The 18,238-nt window shown below is 39.9% G+C and overlaps 5 protein-coding genes across 6 annotated transcripts; 1 reads left to right on the top strand and 4 right to left on the bottom strand.

The window, feature by feature from the left end:
- Positions 1-265: 265 nt before the first annotated feature.
- On the bottom strand, positions 266-1,346 carry LOC133840297 (GPN-loop GTPase 2). Its single transcript, XM_062272049.1, has one exon. The coding sequence runs from the start codon at positions 1,231-1,233 to the stop codon at positions 310-312; it is 924 nt and encodes a 307-aa protein (XP_062128033.1). The 5' UTR covers positions 1,234-1,346; the 3' UTR covers positions 266-309.
- A 372-nt stretch (positions 1,347-1,718) lies between these two features.
- On the top strand, positions 1,719-6,528 carry LOC133840294 (actin-interacting protein 1). The gene is made up of 7 exons (XM_062272045.1): positions 1,719-1,890; positions 2,268-2,389; positions 3,281-3,371; positions 4,251-4,514; positions 4,570-5,624; positions 5,687-5,837; positions 5,901-6,528. The coding sequence occupies exons 1-7, from the start codon at positions 1,857-1,859 to the stop codon at positions 6,008-6,010; spliced, it is 1,827 nt and encodes a 608-aa protein (XP_062128029.1). The 5' UTR covers positions 1,719-1,856; the 3' UTR covers positions 6,011-6,528.
- LOC133840292 (B-cell CLL/lymphoma 6 member B protein) lies at positions 6,271-15,506 on the bottom strand. Of its 2 annotated transcripts, none has more exons than XM_062272044.1 (5): positions 15,376-15,506; positions 10,809-10,983; positions 8,928-9,251; positions 7,805-8,835; positions 6,271-7,587 (listed from the first exon to the last, which is right to left on the bottom strand). In XM_062272044.1, the coding sequence occupies exons 2-5, from the start codon at positions 10,932-10,934 to the stop codon at positions 7,134-7,136; spliced, it is 1,935 nt and encodes a 644-aa protein (XP_062128028.1). In that variant the 5' UTR covers positions 10,935-10,983; positions 15,376-15,506; the 3' UTR covers positions 6,271-7,133. The 2 variants fall into 2 exon arrangements, with proteins under 2 accessions (XP_062128028.1, XP_062128027.1); XM_062272043.1 differs by lacking the exon at positions 15,376-15,506 and adding an exon at positions 14,697-14,787.
- A 111-nt stretch (positions 15,507-15,617) lies between these two features.
- On the bottom strand, positions 15,618-16,663 carry LOC133840302 (uncharacterized). Its single transcript, XM_062272055.1, has one exon. It carries the CDS (start codon positions 16,254-16,256, stop codon positions 15,633-15,635), a length of 624 nt encoding a protein of 207 aa, XP_062128039.1. The 5' UTR covers positions 16,257-16,663; the 3' UTR covers positions 15,618-15,632.
- Positions 16,664-16,922: 259 nt separating this feature from the next.
- On the bottom strand, positions 16,923-18,160 carry LOC133840296 (nitric oxide synthase-interacting protein homolog). Its single transcript, XM_062272047.1, has 3 exons — positions 17,316-18,160; positions 17,150-17,258; positions 16,923-17,089 (listed from the first exon to the last, which is right to left on the bottom strand). The coding sequence occupies exons 1-3, from the start codon at positions 18,080-18,082 to the stop codon at positions 17,018-17,020; spliced, it is 948 nt and encodes a 315-aa protein (XP_062128031.1). The 5' UTR covers positions 18,083-18,160; the 3' UTR covers positions 16,923-17,017.
- Positions 18,161-18,238: the final 78 nt, after the last annotated feature.

Here is an 18,238-nt window from a genome sequence, read left to right on the forward strand (position 1 = left end):
GTAAATCAGTGCTGCCCATAAATATGCAGAGCAATGGGCAACACCTGCAGCAGAATGCAAATTTCGCGCTTTCATTTGAAAAAGCACACCCAAAAATGTTTAAATTAAAGAATAAACTGAGATGCAGCAATTGTAGCGCCAATTGTATTTATCACAGGAAATTATAATATCAGTGTGCTTTTAATATTTAGAAACATTATTTTTGGCGACAGGATGTTGATATAGCATAGCAACGCGCCCCCAAAAAAGAAAAGATAAATATAAATTACTTTTGTTAGGCTTGTTTATAATATAATTTTTTAACATTGGTCACTGTCGTTGCGTATAGGGCTCAATATCATGCTGTTGACGCAGTGCTTCCGTTTCAGCACCCACAGCACAGGCAAGCAGAGAGTTGACCGTTTGCTCTTCCCCCGCCTTATACACATAACCGTTGGCCTTATCAATGTGATTTCGGAGCCTCAACATGCTATCCGTGCTAAAAGCATCGAGCAGCTTGAACGACACCAATGCATAATCTTCCACCATGGAACAGATGGCTTCATTTAGTTTGCGATGCTTGCGCATTGTGGGATCATCGTCGAGTTTCTCCAGCAAGTACTTGAGATCCAGCACATCCGTGTAGTAGTCGACATTAAAGTGCAGTTTCGCTTCATGCTTGCGCAACAGATCAGCCTTGGACAGCACATTGACATGTGGCAAACTCATCCGCAACATCGTGTTCAATGCCATCAACAATGTGGCTATGAATTTTGATGGCTCCGAGCAATAATGCGAATCAATCAAATTCACAGTGACCAAACTATAGCGCTCTTGCTCCAAACGCTCAAACACATGCGCCATCGCTTCGTGATGCGTATACAATTCAATTTGACCCGGACAATCGAAGAGAAAATAATTGTGAGTGGCGCTGAGTTTTCTTAATGCTGGCAACAGCCAATCATCTATGTGTTGCTCCAAGTACTCGGCACAATGCATCAGTGCACCGTTGGGTCCCAGTTTCAGGTGCTCCATTGCATCTCCCACTGTAATCAGCTCCATTACGTTGATCACCGGCTCGTAGGACATATTCTCATTACCGGGATCCAAATTGACTACGCCAACTTGTCGCCCTAATTCCCGATAGAATTTGTACGCCTCGTTACAGTATGTGGTCTTGCCTGACCCGGGTGGTCCGATGATTAGCTGCCCATAACGTGGATTTTCAACTCTTGGTTGTGCGCGTTGCAGCATTGTTAAAAACTTTTTGAAAGATATTTGTATTCACATGCCAAGTGTTTATTATTGTTGCCGGCAATGTGACCACACTCTGAAAACTAAAAAATAAACAACTTGTTTTATCGATATATTTGAAATTTGTACAATTTATTATTTTTACCCCAAAAATGTAAATATTTTTATCAGTTTGAAAATTCGGGGCACTAAAGCTATTGAAGACAAAAAATAATGTAAGCTACACAATGTATAAAAATAAAAAACTGTTGAATTGTTTAATTTGAATTAAGTTTTTTTATTTTCTTGCTGCAACTGATTCTTTAATAACACGAGTGAGCTTTAAATGTAATGTAAGCATTATTATTGAATGTAAATGAATAACATTTTCAATGAAATAACATAAATTTAATTTATAAGATTAGTGGTATTCCTTAATGCTAAATGGTATTTTCTTTGTATGCTAAAAGGCATATTTGCTCGTTACCGGCACGGTCACACTGCAGTTATCCCACCAGTAGCGGCTCGGTCGCGTATAGTGCAAAAGTGCGGGTGTTTTGTTCATACATAAATACTTGTCTAGAATTCCTATTTATACATAGACAACTCGAAATCATAAGCCACTAGAAGAACAGCAAAGAACAATGGCGCAACCACAAACTCCGGCCTACGAAAACAGTGAGTTTTTCCCACAAAATTACACCATTTAAGTAGCGAAACAGTGGCGACTACAAAAGCATCGTAAAAATGAGTCAACGAAGAACGGTAAAAACAGCGGAAACGAATTAATATGACCATAAATGGAATTCAGCGAGTCGCCGACAACAACAACAACAGCGTCGTCGTCACATTCAGATAAACAATAGTAGAGAGGGGAAAATTCTCTGACCAAACCGGGAGAAAGCAAAAAGTAAACCGGCGAAAAAAAAATACCGCCGACCAGCCAGCCGCACCCTGTTACTTTTTCACTCCCCGCGCTGTACTACAATACTACAGTGTTTTTATCTCTCTTCGTACTTATTTTAGGCTAATTGCACTTTGGAAAATCTTTACAGAAAATGTCTATGCAACGCTACCGCGCACTGGTCGTGGACAGCCAATTGTGTTGGGTGCCGATCCCAAGGGCAAGAACTTCCTTTATGCCAATGGAAATTCGGTGATAATTCGCAACATCGAGGTGAGTGTGCAATGGCTATTTTAGCCATTATTATCATCATTAAAACAAAAAAGAACTGAAAACAGAAAATATGAGACGATTGCTCCATAAAGCGAACAATTTGTGTTATTTTTGGACTTGCGGCAGCAGCAACAGCAGCTGCAATTTTCAAGCGTTATTTTTCCACTCGCGACCGACGCACAGTGGCGTCGTTTTAGATTTTTCGTTGCAAAAATTACAACCGAGGTAATTTATGAGAGATAACTGTTCAAAATATAAAATACACGCTTTCTCTTCGTGTAGAAAATCTACACCTTGTAATTAAATATTTACCTGGAGGTAACAGTATTTCTCTTCTTAATTATTTAAAATAAATTACAACAGAAACCGAAAAACAATGTTCGTTGTATGTCGTTTATCCGAAGAGACCCAAACAGTATTTTTTTTTTGTTTTTCATTAATATTGAATCAATGAATAGAAAAGCAAATTAGCTAATCAGATATGTAGCTTTTTCTAGATGTGTTTATTTTTGTAAAATTATTGCAACGACTTATGCTCCACTGTGCGACGACAAACCAACCAAATGTGAGATTGTGTGTTTGTGTGCGTGTGCTGGCTGATCTATATTTATTTACCATACAATCTTGTTTGAGTATATAGAGAAATGTATATAGGCATATATATAGATATGGCAACAGCCGGCATAAGAGAAATGATATTGTATCGCATCTTATTTAGCGACCCACGCATCATCATCATCACCTTCGTGGTCGTCGTCGTCGTCGTCGTCGCAGTCCAAGCTGCTTGTAAATATTATTATTAATTTGTTTGAAATGATTGTTTTGTATTCTCTTTCTCTTCTTCATTTGCCTCGTCATGCTCCGATTAATACTCGTCGCCTACCTGTCCAGAATCCAGCGATTGCCGATGTCTACACGGAACACTCGTGTGCAGTGAATGTGGCCAAGTATTCACCCAGCGGCTTCTACATTGCATCCGGCGGTAAGTCAAGCAAAGCTCTTCGAGCGAAGCCTTAAAACGCTCTTCACAAAAAAACCAAACAAAACAACAGCACAAAAAAAAAACCACAACATGACTCACAATACAACACAAAAAATGTTACCTTAGTTGGAAAGACGCTTTTCTTATCGCTGACGAACGAGTTGCAAAAAGTTATCAGCTCATTTGATTTCGATTGTGTAGGAATATTATATTCGCCGCCCCTTAAAAAATAGGGCAGTGGCGTTATCTATAATAATTGTAGATGTTATCCAAGAATTTCTGTTACCCCTTTATCTATTTATAGTCAAAATTGGGCAAACAGTATAAAATATAGGTTGGTTATCTCTATAGATTACTGTTAATAAAATAAAAAATTTATAGACTGAATTTGTTGATAGTTTACATAGCTAGAAATTGATATGATGACGTGTTGAGGCTTTTAACTTATTGATCAATTAAGATATTTCTTTGTCAAAAGGTTATTTTTTAATTTTTTGTACAGTCAAAGTAAATTAAAAATTGATTTCTTTTAATCTCTGTTGCTTAAAAAAAAAGAAATTCTTGATTTTTAATACTTTTCTATTTTAAATAGTTTTCATTGAAATGTGTTATTGCTTTGAAGTAGATATTTGTATTATTAAATAGATTATTTTGTTATTACATAAATATCAATTAGTTTTATAATTTCATCACACAAATTTTGTAATTTATCAGTTATCAATTATTTTAAAATCCCATTCCATACTTTTTTTCAATTTTTATATTTCGCTTTCTACACACTCAGAAAAAAAATGCTTTAGCCAAAAGTGCAAAATCATATCTATTTTGCATAGTATTACTCATCTTATTAATCACCTTTTCGTGTTTTTATTCATTCAGATGCATCGGGCAAGATTCGTATTTGGGATACGGTTAACAAGGAGCATTTGCTGAAGAACGAATTCCAGCCAATCGGTGGACCTATCAAGGATATCAGCTGGTCTCCTGATAATCAGCGCATTGTGGTTGTTGGCGAGGGACGTGAACGTTTTGGCCATGTCTTTATGTCTGAAACTGGCACATCGGTCGGTGAGATTAGTGGACAATCGAAGCCCATCAACTCGGCCGACTTTAGGCCAGCCAGACCCTTCCGTATTGTGACTGGTAAGTCTACACAAATAATGTATTTCTACGCGCTTTCTAATGCATGACATTGCAGGCAGTGAGGATAATACCATTGGTATCTTTGAGGGCCCGCCGTTCAAGTTCAAAATGACCAAACAGGAGCACTCCAGATTCGTTCAGGCTGTGCGCTATTCGCCCGATGGCAAATACTTTGCCTCCGCTGGCTTCGATGGCAAAGTGTTCCTGTATGACGGCACAAGTTCCGATTTGATTGGCGAGTTTGGCTCACCAGCACACAAGGGAGGCGTCTATGCCGTTGCATGGAAACCCGATAGCACTCAGCTGCTGACTTGCTCTGGTGACAAGACTTGTCGCCTGTGGCAGGTGGACACACGTGAGCTGGTTACCGAGTTTGTCATGGGCACCAATTTGGATGATCAACAGGTGTCGTGTTTGTGGCAAGGAGAGCATCTCATTACCGTCTCACTGTCCGGTGTGATTACATACTTGAATGTCGAGGATCCCAGCAAGCCGCTGCGTGTGGTCAAGGGACACAACAAGCCCATTACAGTGTTGGCTCTGAGCGATGATCGCAGCACCATTTACACGGGCAGCCACGACGGCGTTGTGACCAACTGGAACTCTGGTAATGGTGTCAATGATCGCATCACTGGCACTGGCCATGGCAATCAGATCAATGGCATTGCTGCCTGGGATGAGTTTGTCTACACTTGCGGTATCGATGACAGTCTCCGTCAGTTCAGTGTGGAGGGCAACAATTACACGGACTATGTGGTCAAGCTCAATTGCCAGCCTCGCGGCTTGGCCCTTTTGCGCAATGAGAACATCATTGCTTTGGCCTGCATTAAGGAAGTTACGCTGGTGCAGGATCAGAAGAAGGTCTTCTCGCTGCCCATTAAATACGAGGCCAGCTCAATTGCCACAAATGCCGACACTTTGGATGTGGCTGTGGGAGGTGATGATCAGAAGGTGCATATCTACTCGCTCAAGGGCAACACTCTGGAGTTGAAGACGGAGCTGGATCATTTGGGAGCAGTTTCTGATGTCGCCTACTCGCCGGATCAGAAGTATTTGGTTGCCTGCGATGCTCATCGCAAGGTTGTGCTCTACAACGTTGAGGACTACAAGGTAAATTTTTGAAATGTTTGCCAACTAAATGATTGGAAATTAAAATTTTGTTATCCTTGTAGCTTGCTCACAACAAGGAATGGGGCTTCCATAATGCGCGTGTTAACACTGTGGCCTGGTCACCCAATTCTCTGTTGGTCGCCAGTGGATCCCTGGACACTACAATCATCATTTGGTCTGTGGCCAATCCAGCCAAGCACACCATCATCAAAAGTAAGCTATAGTTGTTTTTTCAAACTAGTCTATAAACTAACTATCTTATTTTACGCTTTCTAGATGCCCATCCACAATCGCAGATTACACGCGTCGTGTGGCTGGACAATAATACTGTGATCTCCACTGGTCAGGATTGCAATACCAAAGTGTGGCATGTGGAAACTATTTAAAGCCAAAATGAGTGAGAGTGTGTAACATCGAGAACGCAAATGAGCGCAGCCAGCGCATATTTTTATACTTAATCAGAGTAAAAGGAACGAAACACAGAGAGAAAGAGAGACGGTTAACTATAACCGATATAGATTCAGATCCATACCTATCCGGTTAATTGCCAATCCGCTGCTGCTTTCAATTTATTTAAGTGCAAAAGTCTTATATCATTTAGCTATTTATATTTCGCTGCCCATTATTGTCCCCTTTTAGTCTAAGCTCAAAAGTGTTTTGCTAATCATATCATGGATAAAGCTATTATTTAAAGTATTTCAAAAGATTTATCATCCATCCCCCCAATTATCCTTGCTCCTCCCAATCCCCTAGTCTTTGCTTGTGTGTTTTTTAAACAACTTTTTTGATACTTATATAAAACTGAACTACAGTTTAAACATATTGTGTGTAAAGTGCGCATGCGTACGTAAATACTTGTATTATGAAATGAAATAAAATAGTTTTTGCATAAAAAAATGAACAACTTCATATTGATATTGTACTGTGGCTTAAAATATTTTTGTTTTTATTTTTTGATCTTGGTTTTTTGTAGGTTTTCACCTTGTCTTTTTGTGTGCATGTTGTGCTTACGTGTGTGTTGTGTATGTTTGTGTGTGTGTAGTGTATAACTAAAGTATTTATAAAAATTGCACTTAATTTACTAGAATGTGTGTAGGCGTGTGTGTGTGAGTGTATGTGTTTGTTTTGGTTTTCTAGGTTCTTTTGCTGAGCCTCTTAAATATGCATACAGTTTGAGAAGCACTCGAAGCAGTGCCACCTAAACTGTTTGTTTTTGTCACTCTTAAACGGTGCTACGGTTTGCCACCACTCAAGTTTCTATCGTTATCGATAAGTGCAGGCTCTCAAACAATTTGGCGCTAAAGTTTAACAGATAGTGAGAATTCCATTTAAAATTGTAAAATTAAAACAAAAACGAAAAAACGACGAATTGCGCTAAGTATCACAGCCGGGTCTAAGACATTGGTTCGGTACACGGTGGGGTTCATTTGCTTGTGTGCGTGCGTTAAGTGTAAAGTGTATTTTGTGTGAGTTTGTGGTGGTCAACTAATTTAATTCCATAATGATGATCTAAGTGGCCGATGTACCCGTTTCACCGCTGCCTGCCTCACCGTTGCTAGCAGGTGGCGGGGAACTCTTTATGGGTAACATGGGTAACTCGTGCGCCAGATCCAAGGCTGGTGTGGTGTTGGACTCGGCCACCGCAACGGCAGCTGCAGCAGCCGCCAGCTGAAACTGATTGGGTAGAAACAGGTAAGGATTGCTTGTTAACGTGCTGGGCGCTGAGCTTGGACCCGTCTCATTGGTGGGCACATCGCCGCTTGTTGCCGTTGCCGTTGGCGTCGAAGCAGCAGCACCAACGGCAACGCCTGTGGCCAGCGTCGACTGCGCTGCCAACTTGGTGACGCGCTTGCGTCGCGCCTCGTTCTCGCAGGGAGACGGCGCACCAGGATGACGGTAGCTGACGTGCTTGCGCAGTGCATCCTTGCTACGCGACACATGCGAGCACACGTTGCACGCATAGCTGAAAATGCATGAAATGATTAGTTTCAATTTATCAAATTAAAAACTCAATTCGATGCTCAATTTCTAAATATCGATATCAAAAGTCGTTGAGTAAAATCAATTTTGATTGTGTTTGAGAAGTGAAGCAACGATTATTAAGAAATGCAAATCGATCAGACTTAAAAACAATCAATTTTAAATCTAAATCGTTTTACTTAAAACTTTCGCTAACTCACCGCACATTCTGATGCGTCTCGAGATGCACACGCAAATTGTATTGATTGCTCAGCTGCTTGTGGCAGATGAAGCACGTAGCATACAGCTTGGAGTTTGACGGCGGCTTGCTGGCTGTTGGCAGCTTTTCGGCCGTCAACGACAACAGATTCGGCTCCGACTTGGCGCTAACCATTTGCCCAGCGGCTGCAGCTGCTGCCGCCTCCCGCTGACAGGCGGCATATTGCTCGATGTGCTGCTGCAGCTTGGCGTGATCCTCGGGCGAGATGTAGGGTGTGTTGGCATGATGTGTGGCCACCTGATGCGACGCCTGCTGTGCCGTTGTGGGCGTCGCAGCTGCACTGTAACTGGGCAACTTGGCGCTGCTGTACAATTGGCCAGCACTCATGGGATTGCTATAGCTGCTGGGCGAGGACTTGACGACGGGCAATTGGGGAGAAAAGTGTGACATGGACTGCGGTGCCAGAGCCACCGGTGAGGTGGCCACCATTGAGTTGGGAGCACCACATTCAATGGGCGACTTGTTGTTGCTTGTCGTCCTTAGATTCTCTACGATTTTGTCGATGCGCTTCACATCCTTTGGCGGCTGTTGAGCTGTTAAATTGCCGCTCTGCTGATTGCCCGCGTTGCTGTTGCTGGTATTCTTCAGCCGCTTGGCGCCGTAGCAATCCTCATCTTCGAGGCTGTTCTGATAGAGTTGACATTGCTGTTGATACTTGGCCAGCAGTTCCGTGGTCTTGTTGAGCGCCGTCTGCGAGAAGTTCAGTGGTTGTGGCAACAGATTCGGATAAAACTGCAGCGATTTGAGAAAGAAATTCTCAAGAGGCGTGCCCAATTTGTTGGCCAAAAGTGGAGCTTGCAGCGAGGGATTGGGTAGCTGTGGTATGGAAAGATTGGGCGTGGTTGTGGGCGTGGGTATTGGCGTAGGAGATGGGCTGCGGGTTGCCTCAAAGCTCAGCGGCTTGTCGATGCTTGGGGTATCCATGTAGGATGCGGGAGCTGTGGACGGAGCATTCTTTGTGGTCTTGGGAAGCTGCAAGAGAAGAGAAAGGCATTAAGAAGATTTTTAAAGGCAATTTTAAAGGTATGTTATGTGCTACAAATATACAATTCCATCATACTCACATTATTATTCTGCACATCTGCTAAGCCCTTGATGCCCAGCGTTTCGGCCAGATTGAGCAGCATGGGTATCTGCTCCTCATAAACGTTGACCTCACCCGAATACATGAACGTCAGCAGCGCCACAATGGCAGCAAAACTAGCGCCAGGTATGATGATGACCGGATGATTGCTGGCCTCCAGAGCACGAAAGATTTCCATGAAGAAGCTGCTGCAGGCGCTGAGAACGACGCGATGAGCGCGCAGAAGACGACCCTCGGCTGAGATGGTCACATCGGTGAGATGGGATTGATCGAGGAGGACGGGCAATGTGCTCAGCAAACTGGTCTGGAATGGACAAAATACTTTCGCACTGTAGTCGCAATCGTTGTTGTTGTTGTTGTTGTTGGTTGAGGTTGAGGGCAATTGGGTCACTTGATTGTATAAATAGTACAAGTAGATTTGGCAGACCAGCTGCCAGCCTGGGTGTGTTGTGGTGTATGGCTAAATTTGAGATTTAAGATTTCGGCCCTAGACTGGCTGCCCGGAAAACATTTGGAGCAGATGCGTTGCAGGCAGGCGACACTTAATGGCAGCTGAGCATTAATTGCAACTGCCTCGCGTTTCGCCTGCGACGATTCGAAATTAGATTCACTCTCGCTCTTGTAGTTGTAGTTGCTAGTAAAAATTCTATGGATTTTGGCAATTTCACGAAAATTTCATTTATTTGACATTTTTCTCCACCTTCTCCTCACCCCTTCTGGCAGCTTTCTCCCGATTCGCTGCCTTTGGCTATTTTGGACAGCTTTGTGGCTCGTTCGTTGTGGTTGTGATCCTAGTACTAACAACCAACAAAAATGCTCACAGTATGAAATGCGGAAAACTACAAACAAGTATGTGTGAATAAGCAGCTTCTTTCTTTCTATACTCGTATGCTGAGCTGATTATATAGCCTATATATAGACGAGTGACATTTCTTTGGCCGGACCGCTTTCTTATGAACGATGTCCAGTCAATTTTATGACCGAGGCCAAGCCTCTAGATAATTCCCCCCACATCTCCTCACCCACTCACTCAGTCACGAAATAACGCTGACGTCGCCTATAAAAACACTCATTTATATTCATTATTTTAAGTTTTGCGCGGCTGCTTTGAATAACAAACACATTGGAGCCTATAAATCACACGATGAGCTAAGTAGTTCACAATTAATGACACCTGGAGCAACGCTGTGTAATGAACGCTAATGGTTTATATGTTGTTGGCTTTTTAGGATATTATTTATTTATACTTTTGGGAAAATTTAGCAAATGTGACAGTTGAATTGCCCATTTGTTGAATCACAACACAATTTATTTACATGCATAAAGGTGAACGAGAAACATTTCCTTAACTATTCGCATAATTTACAAATTATTGTTGATATTCTATGTTATATTCATTTAATTTATTATTCCCTATGGTGATCAAAGAATTCTTTAGAGAAATGACGTCCGTATGAAATCAATAGATTATAGTTTAAGTATCTTAAATATGAATGAACATAGAATGCGAAGGCTCATAATCCAAAACAGATCATTTTAATGACAGCCAACTATTTTTTATAAATATATATTTTTTGCTGAAGATCACAACATTTTCTATAGTTTTTATTTACAAATTAAATTTAAGATCGTCATAAAACATAATACTTAACAGGGAAAGTTTGAAAAATATATTTTTTTATTTCTTGTTATTTTATTTGTCTTGTATTTTTATTGTTAATCCCTGAGTTCTTTTCTACAAAGTAATAATTTGAATTTCATGTTTCTTTTATTTATCTTCTATGTTTTATTGTAATTTGAATTTCATGCTTATTTTATTTTTCTTTTATTTCTTATTGTATAATCCTTGAGTGCTTCCTACCTGATGATTATGCCATCGTAGGCAGAATTGTTGTTGATTTTCATTATGTTGTTGCTGTTGCTCCAGTTGAAGCTGCTGCAGCTGTTGTTGTTGTCTTGTTGCATTTGTTGTATTTACATGTTCCATAATTCATGAAGTTAAGTTTTGCCTTTGCTTCCTTACATAAATGTTTTCGCTGCAAAAGAACGTTTCAATAATTATTTTACGATCGAAAAACACTTTTTATTAATGGACTCAAGAGTGTGGGCCAAAGAAACGCGTGTTATTCAAACACACACAAAGACATGAAGAAAATATTTATTTGTTCTATTCATAATTTTGTTTGTTTGTTTTGTTGCTTGCGTTTTGGTTTGCTGTCGGTTTTATTTGTTTATTTATTGAACATTTTGTCACACACTTTTCGTTTTTCGTTTCGTTTTTGATTTTAAGAGATCCACACCATGCTCTTTATAGAGCGTTGATCTTTTGGCGGCCTGTCGCTTTTGCGAGACGTACACGCGGCGTATACGTATTGTGTCGTAGCATTTGGCATTATTACTCATACGCCATGGCATGCGAGTATCGCTGTGAATATCATTGTGAGTGTGCAGTGTGTTGTCAATGAGAATGAAGAAGGTACCTAGTGCATGGGTCAGGGATAGCTGAAGGGTTGAAGTAGGAATTGATTAAGGAAAATACTGTAAATTGATTTAGAGTATAGAAAGTGTAAAATGAAAAAATGTTGTTTGTTTGGCACTGGAGAACATTGTCAAAGTATTTCTGAATGGGATTGTTATAAATTTATTGGGTTATATATTTAGACGGAGATTGTTAAATGTTTTTAATTAGAAACTCAGTAGAGGCATCTTTGAATTAAAGTATTTTCAAGTAAAAAATATTTAGGTTTGCTTTAAAATTAATGTAAAACACAAGCTGTTCAGATCTTTCGCACGCTTTATTGTCTCTTTTAAAAATCATTGGAATTCCATGAAATTGTTATTAAATTGCTGAAGCGTTTCCATTTCTAATCCTTTATATTTATGGGCCTCTGCTTACGTTTTCTCTATCTATCTGTTTTACTCGAAATTGTTGTCGCGTTTTCGTTTCAAAGCATTCCAAGGTAGTCTATGTATCTTTTTTTTTGTATTTTGTATTTTGGATGGTGCTTAGTTTATTTGGTTGAATATTGTCAGCGCACAGCAAAATTCGGCAGGCTGGCAGCCAGTTGACAAATCTAAATTACAATAAAAATGCTAAAAGGAAGAAAAACAACAATGCTTAGGGTGTGAGTGAGTGAGTGAGGGGTTTAGCATGTGCTTTTTGGCTGGCAATTAAATTAAATTTATTTAAATAAAATTAATTTGCTATGCTTGTTGTTGTGCTTGTTTTTCGCTGGCCTGGCCTGGGTTATATGTGTCTATATCTATCTCTATCTGCTGTATCTGTAGCTGTTGCTGTTGCTGATGCTGATGCTCTTTAGTTGTGGGTTTCTGGGCTGCGCTATAAATCTGCCAATTTCCATTGTTTCAACCATTGACAGAGGAGGGTTTTGCGAGGTGTTGCCGCTGCTGTTGCGATTATACTAGATGCAATGAAATACTACTTAGTAGCGTAGTTGGTGATGATGATCGTGATGCCTGAGGTGGAACGGGGGAGAGAGATCACTACTTTTGTCCGAGGGCTATTTTTGTGTGTGCAACGGACATGCATAAAAGAAATTGTGTGAGAATTGCAAACTGCAACTCATTGGAGGCCCCGAAAGTGACAACTACGACATCTTTGCTAGCCGTTTGCCGTTTGTCGTTTTATTTGGTGCCCAGCATGCGATTTGTTGTTGTTGCTGTTGCTGCAGACAGACGGAATTTTCTTCATTCCATTATGTGTGCACAGCGGTCTGAGAAATCGCATCTAAGCATTTTTCTATTGAGCGACAACGCTGGCAGAAAGCAAAAGAAAAGAAAGGCAAGGCAGGCAAAGAATACCAGCGATGCGGTAGGGTGCGGTGCGGTGCGGTGCGGTGTGTGGAGCAGAAGAAGGACGCTCTGGGGTATGGCCTTTTTGGCGCTCGTTCACACAGAAAGTGTCTTTTCCGTAACTCTTTGGTATTTTGCTGTGCTCAGTTTTTACTTGATATGCTCGTATTCCGAAATTAGTTTTTTGTTGTTGTCGTTGCCTGTTGTTATTGTAGTTGTTGTTGTATATGTATATATTTTTAAATAGCCGCACAACAAGAACTGTGCTAAACGCTCTCGCCAGCCTGTCTATTTTGATTTGTTGTCCAAGTGCTGTCTTTGTCAAGTGATTTCATCATCAACACATCTGCCTGCACCCTTTGCTTCGAATGCCCTCCTTCCGCCCTCTTTTTTTTGCCTCTTCTCCACCTCATTTCATATTTATTTCTTCTGCTCTTTTTGCGTGTTGATGCGTAATATTTTACACATAATCGCTCATACGCCGCGTTGCCGCCATTCCAATAAAACTCAAAAGGATTTTGACATTTTGTTTGGTTTCATTTTCTTTAACTTTCATTTGTTCCATGACATGGGCGAACATAAATTTCCGTCCACTTATTCTTTATTTTTTTTTTTTTTTTGCTGTTTTTTGTGACGCAGCGCGTTTTAGATTTCTCATTTAGTTTATTAACTTATATGTTAAATTAAATTTCCTGCTCTTCGCTTTAATTCCTGGGGATTTAGTTGACACAGTCCAGCCCTGGCTGAATCTATTTTTAGTCTTAGGCCCAATTCAATTTAATTGAGCTCTCAACTGGAATTTTTCAGATTTGTCAACAATTTAAATTTTCACAATTTCCTGTTCTCGTCACAGTTTATGTTCCTTTTATTGAAAACATGCGAAAAAGTCTTTTTGAAGCTGTTCCATTTTATGGAAGACTTGTGTTTAGTATTAACAATAATGACATTTTTATATTGTGTTTAATGTCCCTCGCTACTTGTCACATACTCATTTAAAAAAAATCATTTCTACATTTTAAGTGTTTGTTTTTTTTTTTAGATGTATATCAAACAGTTTTAATAATCCGCTTGATGGAGATATTTCTTGGAAACAGACACACACACTATTTAATCTGTTGTTTCGTCAACAAATTTTGAGCTAATTCGTTTTTTTGCGATTAGTAATATTTTAGCTATTCCGTTTGCATATTATTTTTTATAATTTTTGTATATACGCCTTTGGATTTTACACACACTTTGTTTTAGTTTCATTGCCAAAAGATATTTTAGATTTATTACTGATATTTTTCTTCTTGTTGCTTTTGCTGCTCACATAAAATTTGTTATTTTTGCCATTTGTTTTTAATTTATGTGCGCTTGATGCGTTTTTATGTTTCAGTTTGCCACGCGTTGCAACAACACATTGATTTCATTTATTTATTTATCCCTTTTATCGTGCGCAGCATAATCTAGAAAATTTTATGACTATTATACAATGTGTTAAATAATGTATTATATTTATTTATATTTCGATTGACAATTCTAAAACTTTTATTTCTTTTTATCCTTGACACATAAATTATTAAATCCTTTTTTTTAATTTATGTATTTTTTTAAACACACATTTTAATTAGAAAGTTATTAATTAATCCACGCAACATTTGAAATTGTTTTAAATATGTTTATTTATGTTATTTATGACGTTGGATTGTAGCACATTTAATCCATTTTGACAATTTCCATAAATTCAGCTTTATTTTCATTTTATTTATTTTAATGTTGTATTTAATAGAATTATTTAAACGTTTTGTTTTGTCTTCAGATCCTTCACATTGATGAATTGCCTTGCATGAGTTTTCACAGCATTTTCACGCGTAGATATTGTATTTTATCTTTTATATATTTCGGTTTCTTTGGGATTTTGTGTGATTTTCGTCGTTTTCGCCAAAGTGCGCACCTTTGTTAACCGTTTGCTGCTCGCATCTGAAATGAAAATATCCGAAAATGTTTCAATTCTTTCGGTTTTAGTTGGAGATTTTCTATTTTTCGAATGTCCATCTCTTGACAATTTTTGCCGTTCTTCTTGTTGTTGCTGTTGCCATTTGTTTTGCTGATTTGATTTCTCGCTCGTTGTCGTCGTCGTCGTCGTCGTCTTTGTGGACGTCGTCGCTGTAGTTGTCGTTGTGGTTGTAGCTTTAGCTGTTGATGTGATTCTGCCTTGTGGATGTCTTTGCTCAGTTCCTAACGATCTCAATCTCATCAGCATTAGCATCAGCATCAGCAGTAGCAGCAACAGCAGCATCGGGATCGTTGTCGTCTGCTCCATGTTCTAATTAATGAGATGGCAGCCAGAGTGTTATTCTCTCGTTGAGAAATTGTTGCAGTTTTGTACTGACAATTTGTTGTTTCATTAATTGGTTGCCACAACATTTAGTTAATCAAAACATTTGTTAGTACATCACACACACACACCTAATGAGCAACGAGTTGCAATCCAACTGCTGCACACAATTGACATGCCACACACACACACTCATTACCCTGTGTCTCTGCATTATTAATTTGCAATAAAAACGTGGAAGCGGCCAAAAATCATTGAAAGAAAATAGTCGTGTTACAAAAATACATTTTCATACCTGCTGTGCTGTGTGAGTTGAATTATGTTGACAACGCCTGACAAATACAAATGGAGGCGCATTGGAGGCGCTGCTGGGCCCCGAAAAACAGAATCCCCCGTCGCCTTGGCTTTTCCCTTCTTCGTCGATGCACTTTTTCAATTCATTAAAATGCCACAAATACTTATTTATTATTGTCATATCTCTCGCGACACACAAATTTGGGTTAACCCCAGCACCTTAGACACAAGACTTAACGAGATTTATCAAGAATCAACTTATAAGCTAAAGCATTGCGCCTCTGCCATCGGCTTGCAGCGTTCCTCCGCATAATCCCAGCCATATTTGAAGGGACAACGCACAATGGTCAAATAACCACCCAGGCAACTGTAATAATACTCGCAGCGATCCGGATGCGGATGATAACCATCGCCAATGGCATCGCAATGCGGTCTACCGCTAGCTGGAGCAGCTGGTTTAACTTCAGCGGCTGCTGGTGGCTCTGTGGCTGCTGGTGGCTCTGTGGCTGCTGGTGGCTCTGTGGCTGCTGTTGTTGTGGCAACATCATTCTGTTCCACTTCCTCCATCTCCTTACGTTCCTCTTCCCCTAGTATGTTAGTTGTCTCGATTGTTGTCGTCTCAGTGGAGAGCAAACAAATGCCAGCATCATCGAAGGCGCATTCCTGAGAGTTGCCATCGAAATAGGTTTGTTCAGGACATGTGTCCCTAAAGGAGTTCTCTCCATTGCAATATATGTAGCTGGTGCAATCATCAATCGCCACTATGAAGGTGTCCATTTCCACGTTGTTGCATTGCGGAAACTCATATGCTTGTTGTGTGTTCACTATTCCTGCAACCAGGAGCAGGCAGAGCAGCTTGGCGTATTCTTGGAGCTGGCACATTTTGTGTGTTGACTTGACTTCGAGTTTGTTGTGAATATCGAAGTTTCATCGCCTTTTTATTGCAATTTTCAAGGTCGCTTACTAATGCTTATCACCTTTGTTATCAGCAAACATGTGTAACAGTTTTTTTTTCGGCAATAATTTATCTGTTTGCCAAGTCTTGTGCTCAGCAGTATGTCAGGGTCGCCAACAACCTACATTTTGGCATTGCTTCAAAATTTGTCTAATAATTTAACTATTACATATTTTACAGCAGACAGATTTAAGGCCTCAATTTTCTTACGAATAAAGAACTGATTCCTAGTGATTCCAAAAATATATTAAAAGCTTGGCGAAGCTTTAGGTTCTTGATACCAAACAAATCTACAGTAAACTAGAATTTAAGTTAAGTAATAGTCAACAAAACTTCAGAAAAGAAGAGCGATACTTTTTAATGTGATAAAATTAGATAGATCTAACATTCTTTGCTAATATCCATATTCTCTGTGTAAATTTGAATATTAAATTCAAGTCTATAATAAACTATATATCTCCACATTCCTGGTTTATGTATTTTTTGACTTGACATAAATAAAAAATTCTGTTGAAATACACATGAAGGATGTTTTCCTAAAATTAATAGCTAAAAATTGAAATTGATTAGATAAATTTAAAATCTTATTACAAAGAATTGTGATGGCTTTCAATAAAATCGCACGAATTATCGTTTTTATTGTTGTCAGAGCTTAACTAAATTAATATAAAACCAATTAAAATTCCGTCTAAACCTGTAGCATGGGCCGTTTTTCCTTGGCTTGCAGATTGTCATTAGTAATCGCATAACCTGTGCCGCCCTGTAAGAAATGTATTTTTTAAATAAAAATTCAGCAAGTAGCCTCAAATGTGGCATTTACCCTTTGCAACAAAATGATATCTTTGTCCTTGAGCTTGCGATCCGTAAGCGGATGAATCATGTCCTTGCGTATGAGCTTCTCCACACACTCCACAGTGACCACATCGCCGCTTCAAGAGAAACACAATTAAACAACTTTTTTGATATAACAACTTTAGTTTGCTTACGTGGGACGCAGCACAGCACACGGCACCGCATTGCTGAGAACATCATGTGTTAAGGGGCACATGTAACGCGCTTCCTTAGCAATTAGTGATTTCTTTGTATCGCCATCCTTCAGTAGCGTAAACTTGACATCAATCAGATCCTTGACTTTTAACGGCTGCTGGGACACAGGACAGTAAATAGTGGCATCTGGTTTTTGTGCTTTGGCAGCACCAGCATTGGGACACTCCGAGGGCAGCCAAAAGCTGGGTAGCTTCTTTTCATGTCCGTTAGCCATGTTTGAAATGGAGCTGACAGAACTAGAAGATGCGGCCGCAGCTGCTGCAGCTGATGTGCTGGGTGTGGCATTCAAGTCGCTGGATTTCACGGCTGTTGCAGTGGCCGCTGGCTTGTGGGCTGGCGTCGTTGTGGGCTTCTCGGCATTGACGAAACGCTCCATGCGCGCCTGTTGTTTATTGTTGGCCTCAGCGGCCAATTCGTTTTCCTCTACGCGACGCAAACGTTCGTATTCCTTGAGTTTGCGGCTATACTCATTCTTTTTGGTCACAATGTATTGCAGAATGGCTTCCTTATCGAAGAGATATCCATCCTTGGTAACTACGGGGTTTCTGCATGGCTGCAATGTGAGCGAGCAGCAATCGAAGGATTTTACTGAATCCTTGCCCAGGCGCTTGGCATTTGTTCCATAACCAGATTCGGCAGCATCGCGTTTCTTTTCGTTATAGGTGTAAACAGCACCGGCGGTGCAATTCCTTGCATGGCGAGTCATTTAAAACAAATTTTGTTTTGCAAATAATAAACAATGTTAGCGTAATGTGACCGCAGCTCGAGACTTAGAAATACCGTCGAAAAATACCAAACAAGGCTCAATCGATTGTTTGACAACCAGTGTCACCACACCGACAAACATCGAAAATATACTGTG

Source organism: Drosophila sulfurigaster, chromosome 3 (genome assembly GCF_023558435.1).
Source record: "Drosophila sulfurigaster albostrigata strain 15112-1811.04 chromosome 3, ASM2355843v2, whole genome shotgun sequence".
Taxonomy (NCBI): domain Eukaryota; kingdom Metazoa; phylum Arthropoda; class Insecta; order Diptera; family Drosophilidae; genus Drosophila; species Drosophila sulfurigaster.

Coding starts and splice junctions, on each gene's coding strand:
- LOC133840297 (XM_062272049.1), bottom strand. CDS start 1,233: ATGCTGCAACGCGCACAACCAAGAGTTGAAAATCCACGTTATGGGCAG.
- LOC133840294 (XM_062272045.1), top strand. CDS start 1,857: ATGGCGCAACCACAAACTCCGGCCTACGAAAACA. Junction 4,515..4,569: donor ACCCTTCCGTATTGTGACTG/GTAAGTCTACAC, acceptor ATGACATTGCAG/GCAGTGAGGATAATACCATT. Junction 5,838..5,900: donor CAAGCACACCATCATCAAAA/GTAAGCTATAGT, acceptor TACGCTTTCTAG/ATGCCCATCCACAATCGCAG.
- LOC133840292 (XM_062272044.1), bottom strand. CDS start 10,934: ATGGAACATGTAAATACAACAAATGCAACAAGACAACAACAACAGCTG. Junction 9,252..10,808: donor TACGATGGCATAATCATCAG/GTAGGAAGCACT, acceptor TGTCCATTCCAG/ACCAGTTTGCTGAGCACATT. Junction 8,836..8,927: donor CAGATGTGCAGAATAATAAT/GTGAGTATGATG, acceptor CTTCTCTTGCAG/CTTCCCAAGACCACAAAGAA.
- LOC133840302 (XM_062272055.1), bottom strand. CDS start 16,256: ATGTGCCAGCTCCAAGAATACGCCAAGCTGCTCTGCCTGCTCCTGGTT.
- LOC133840296 (XM_062272047.1), bottom strand. CDS start 18,082: ATGACTCGCCATGCAAGGAATTGCACCGCCGGTGCTGTTTACACCTAT. Junction 17,259..17,315: donor TGTGCTGTGCTGCGTCCCAC/GTAAGCAAACTA, acceptor TTTCTCTTGAAG/CGGCGATGTGGTCACTGTGG. Junction 17,090..17,149: donor ATATCATTTTGTTGCAAAGG/GTAAATGCCACA, acceptor CATTTCTTACAG/GGCGGCACAGGTTATGCGAT.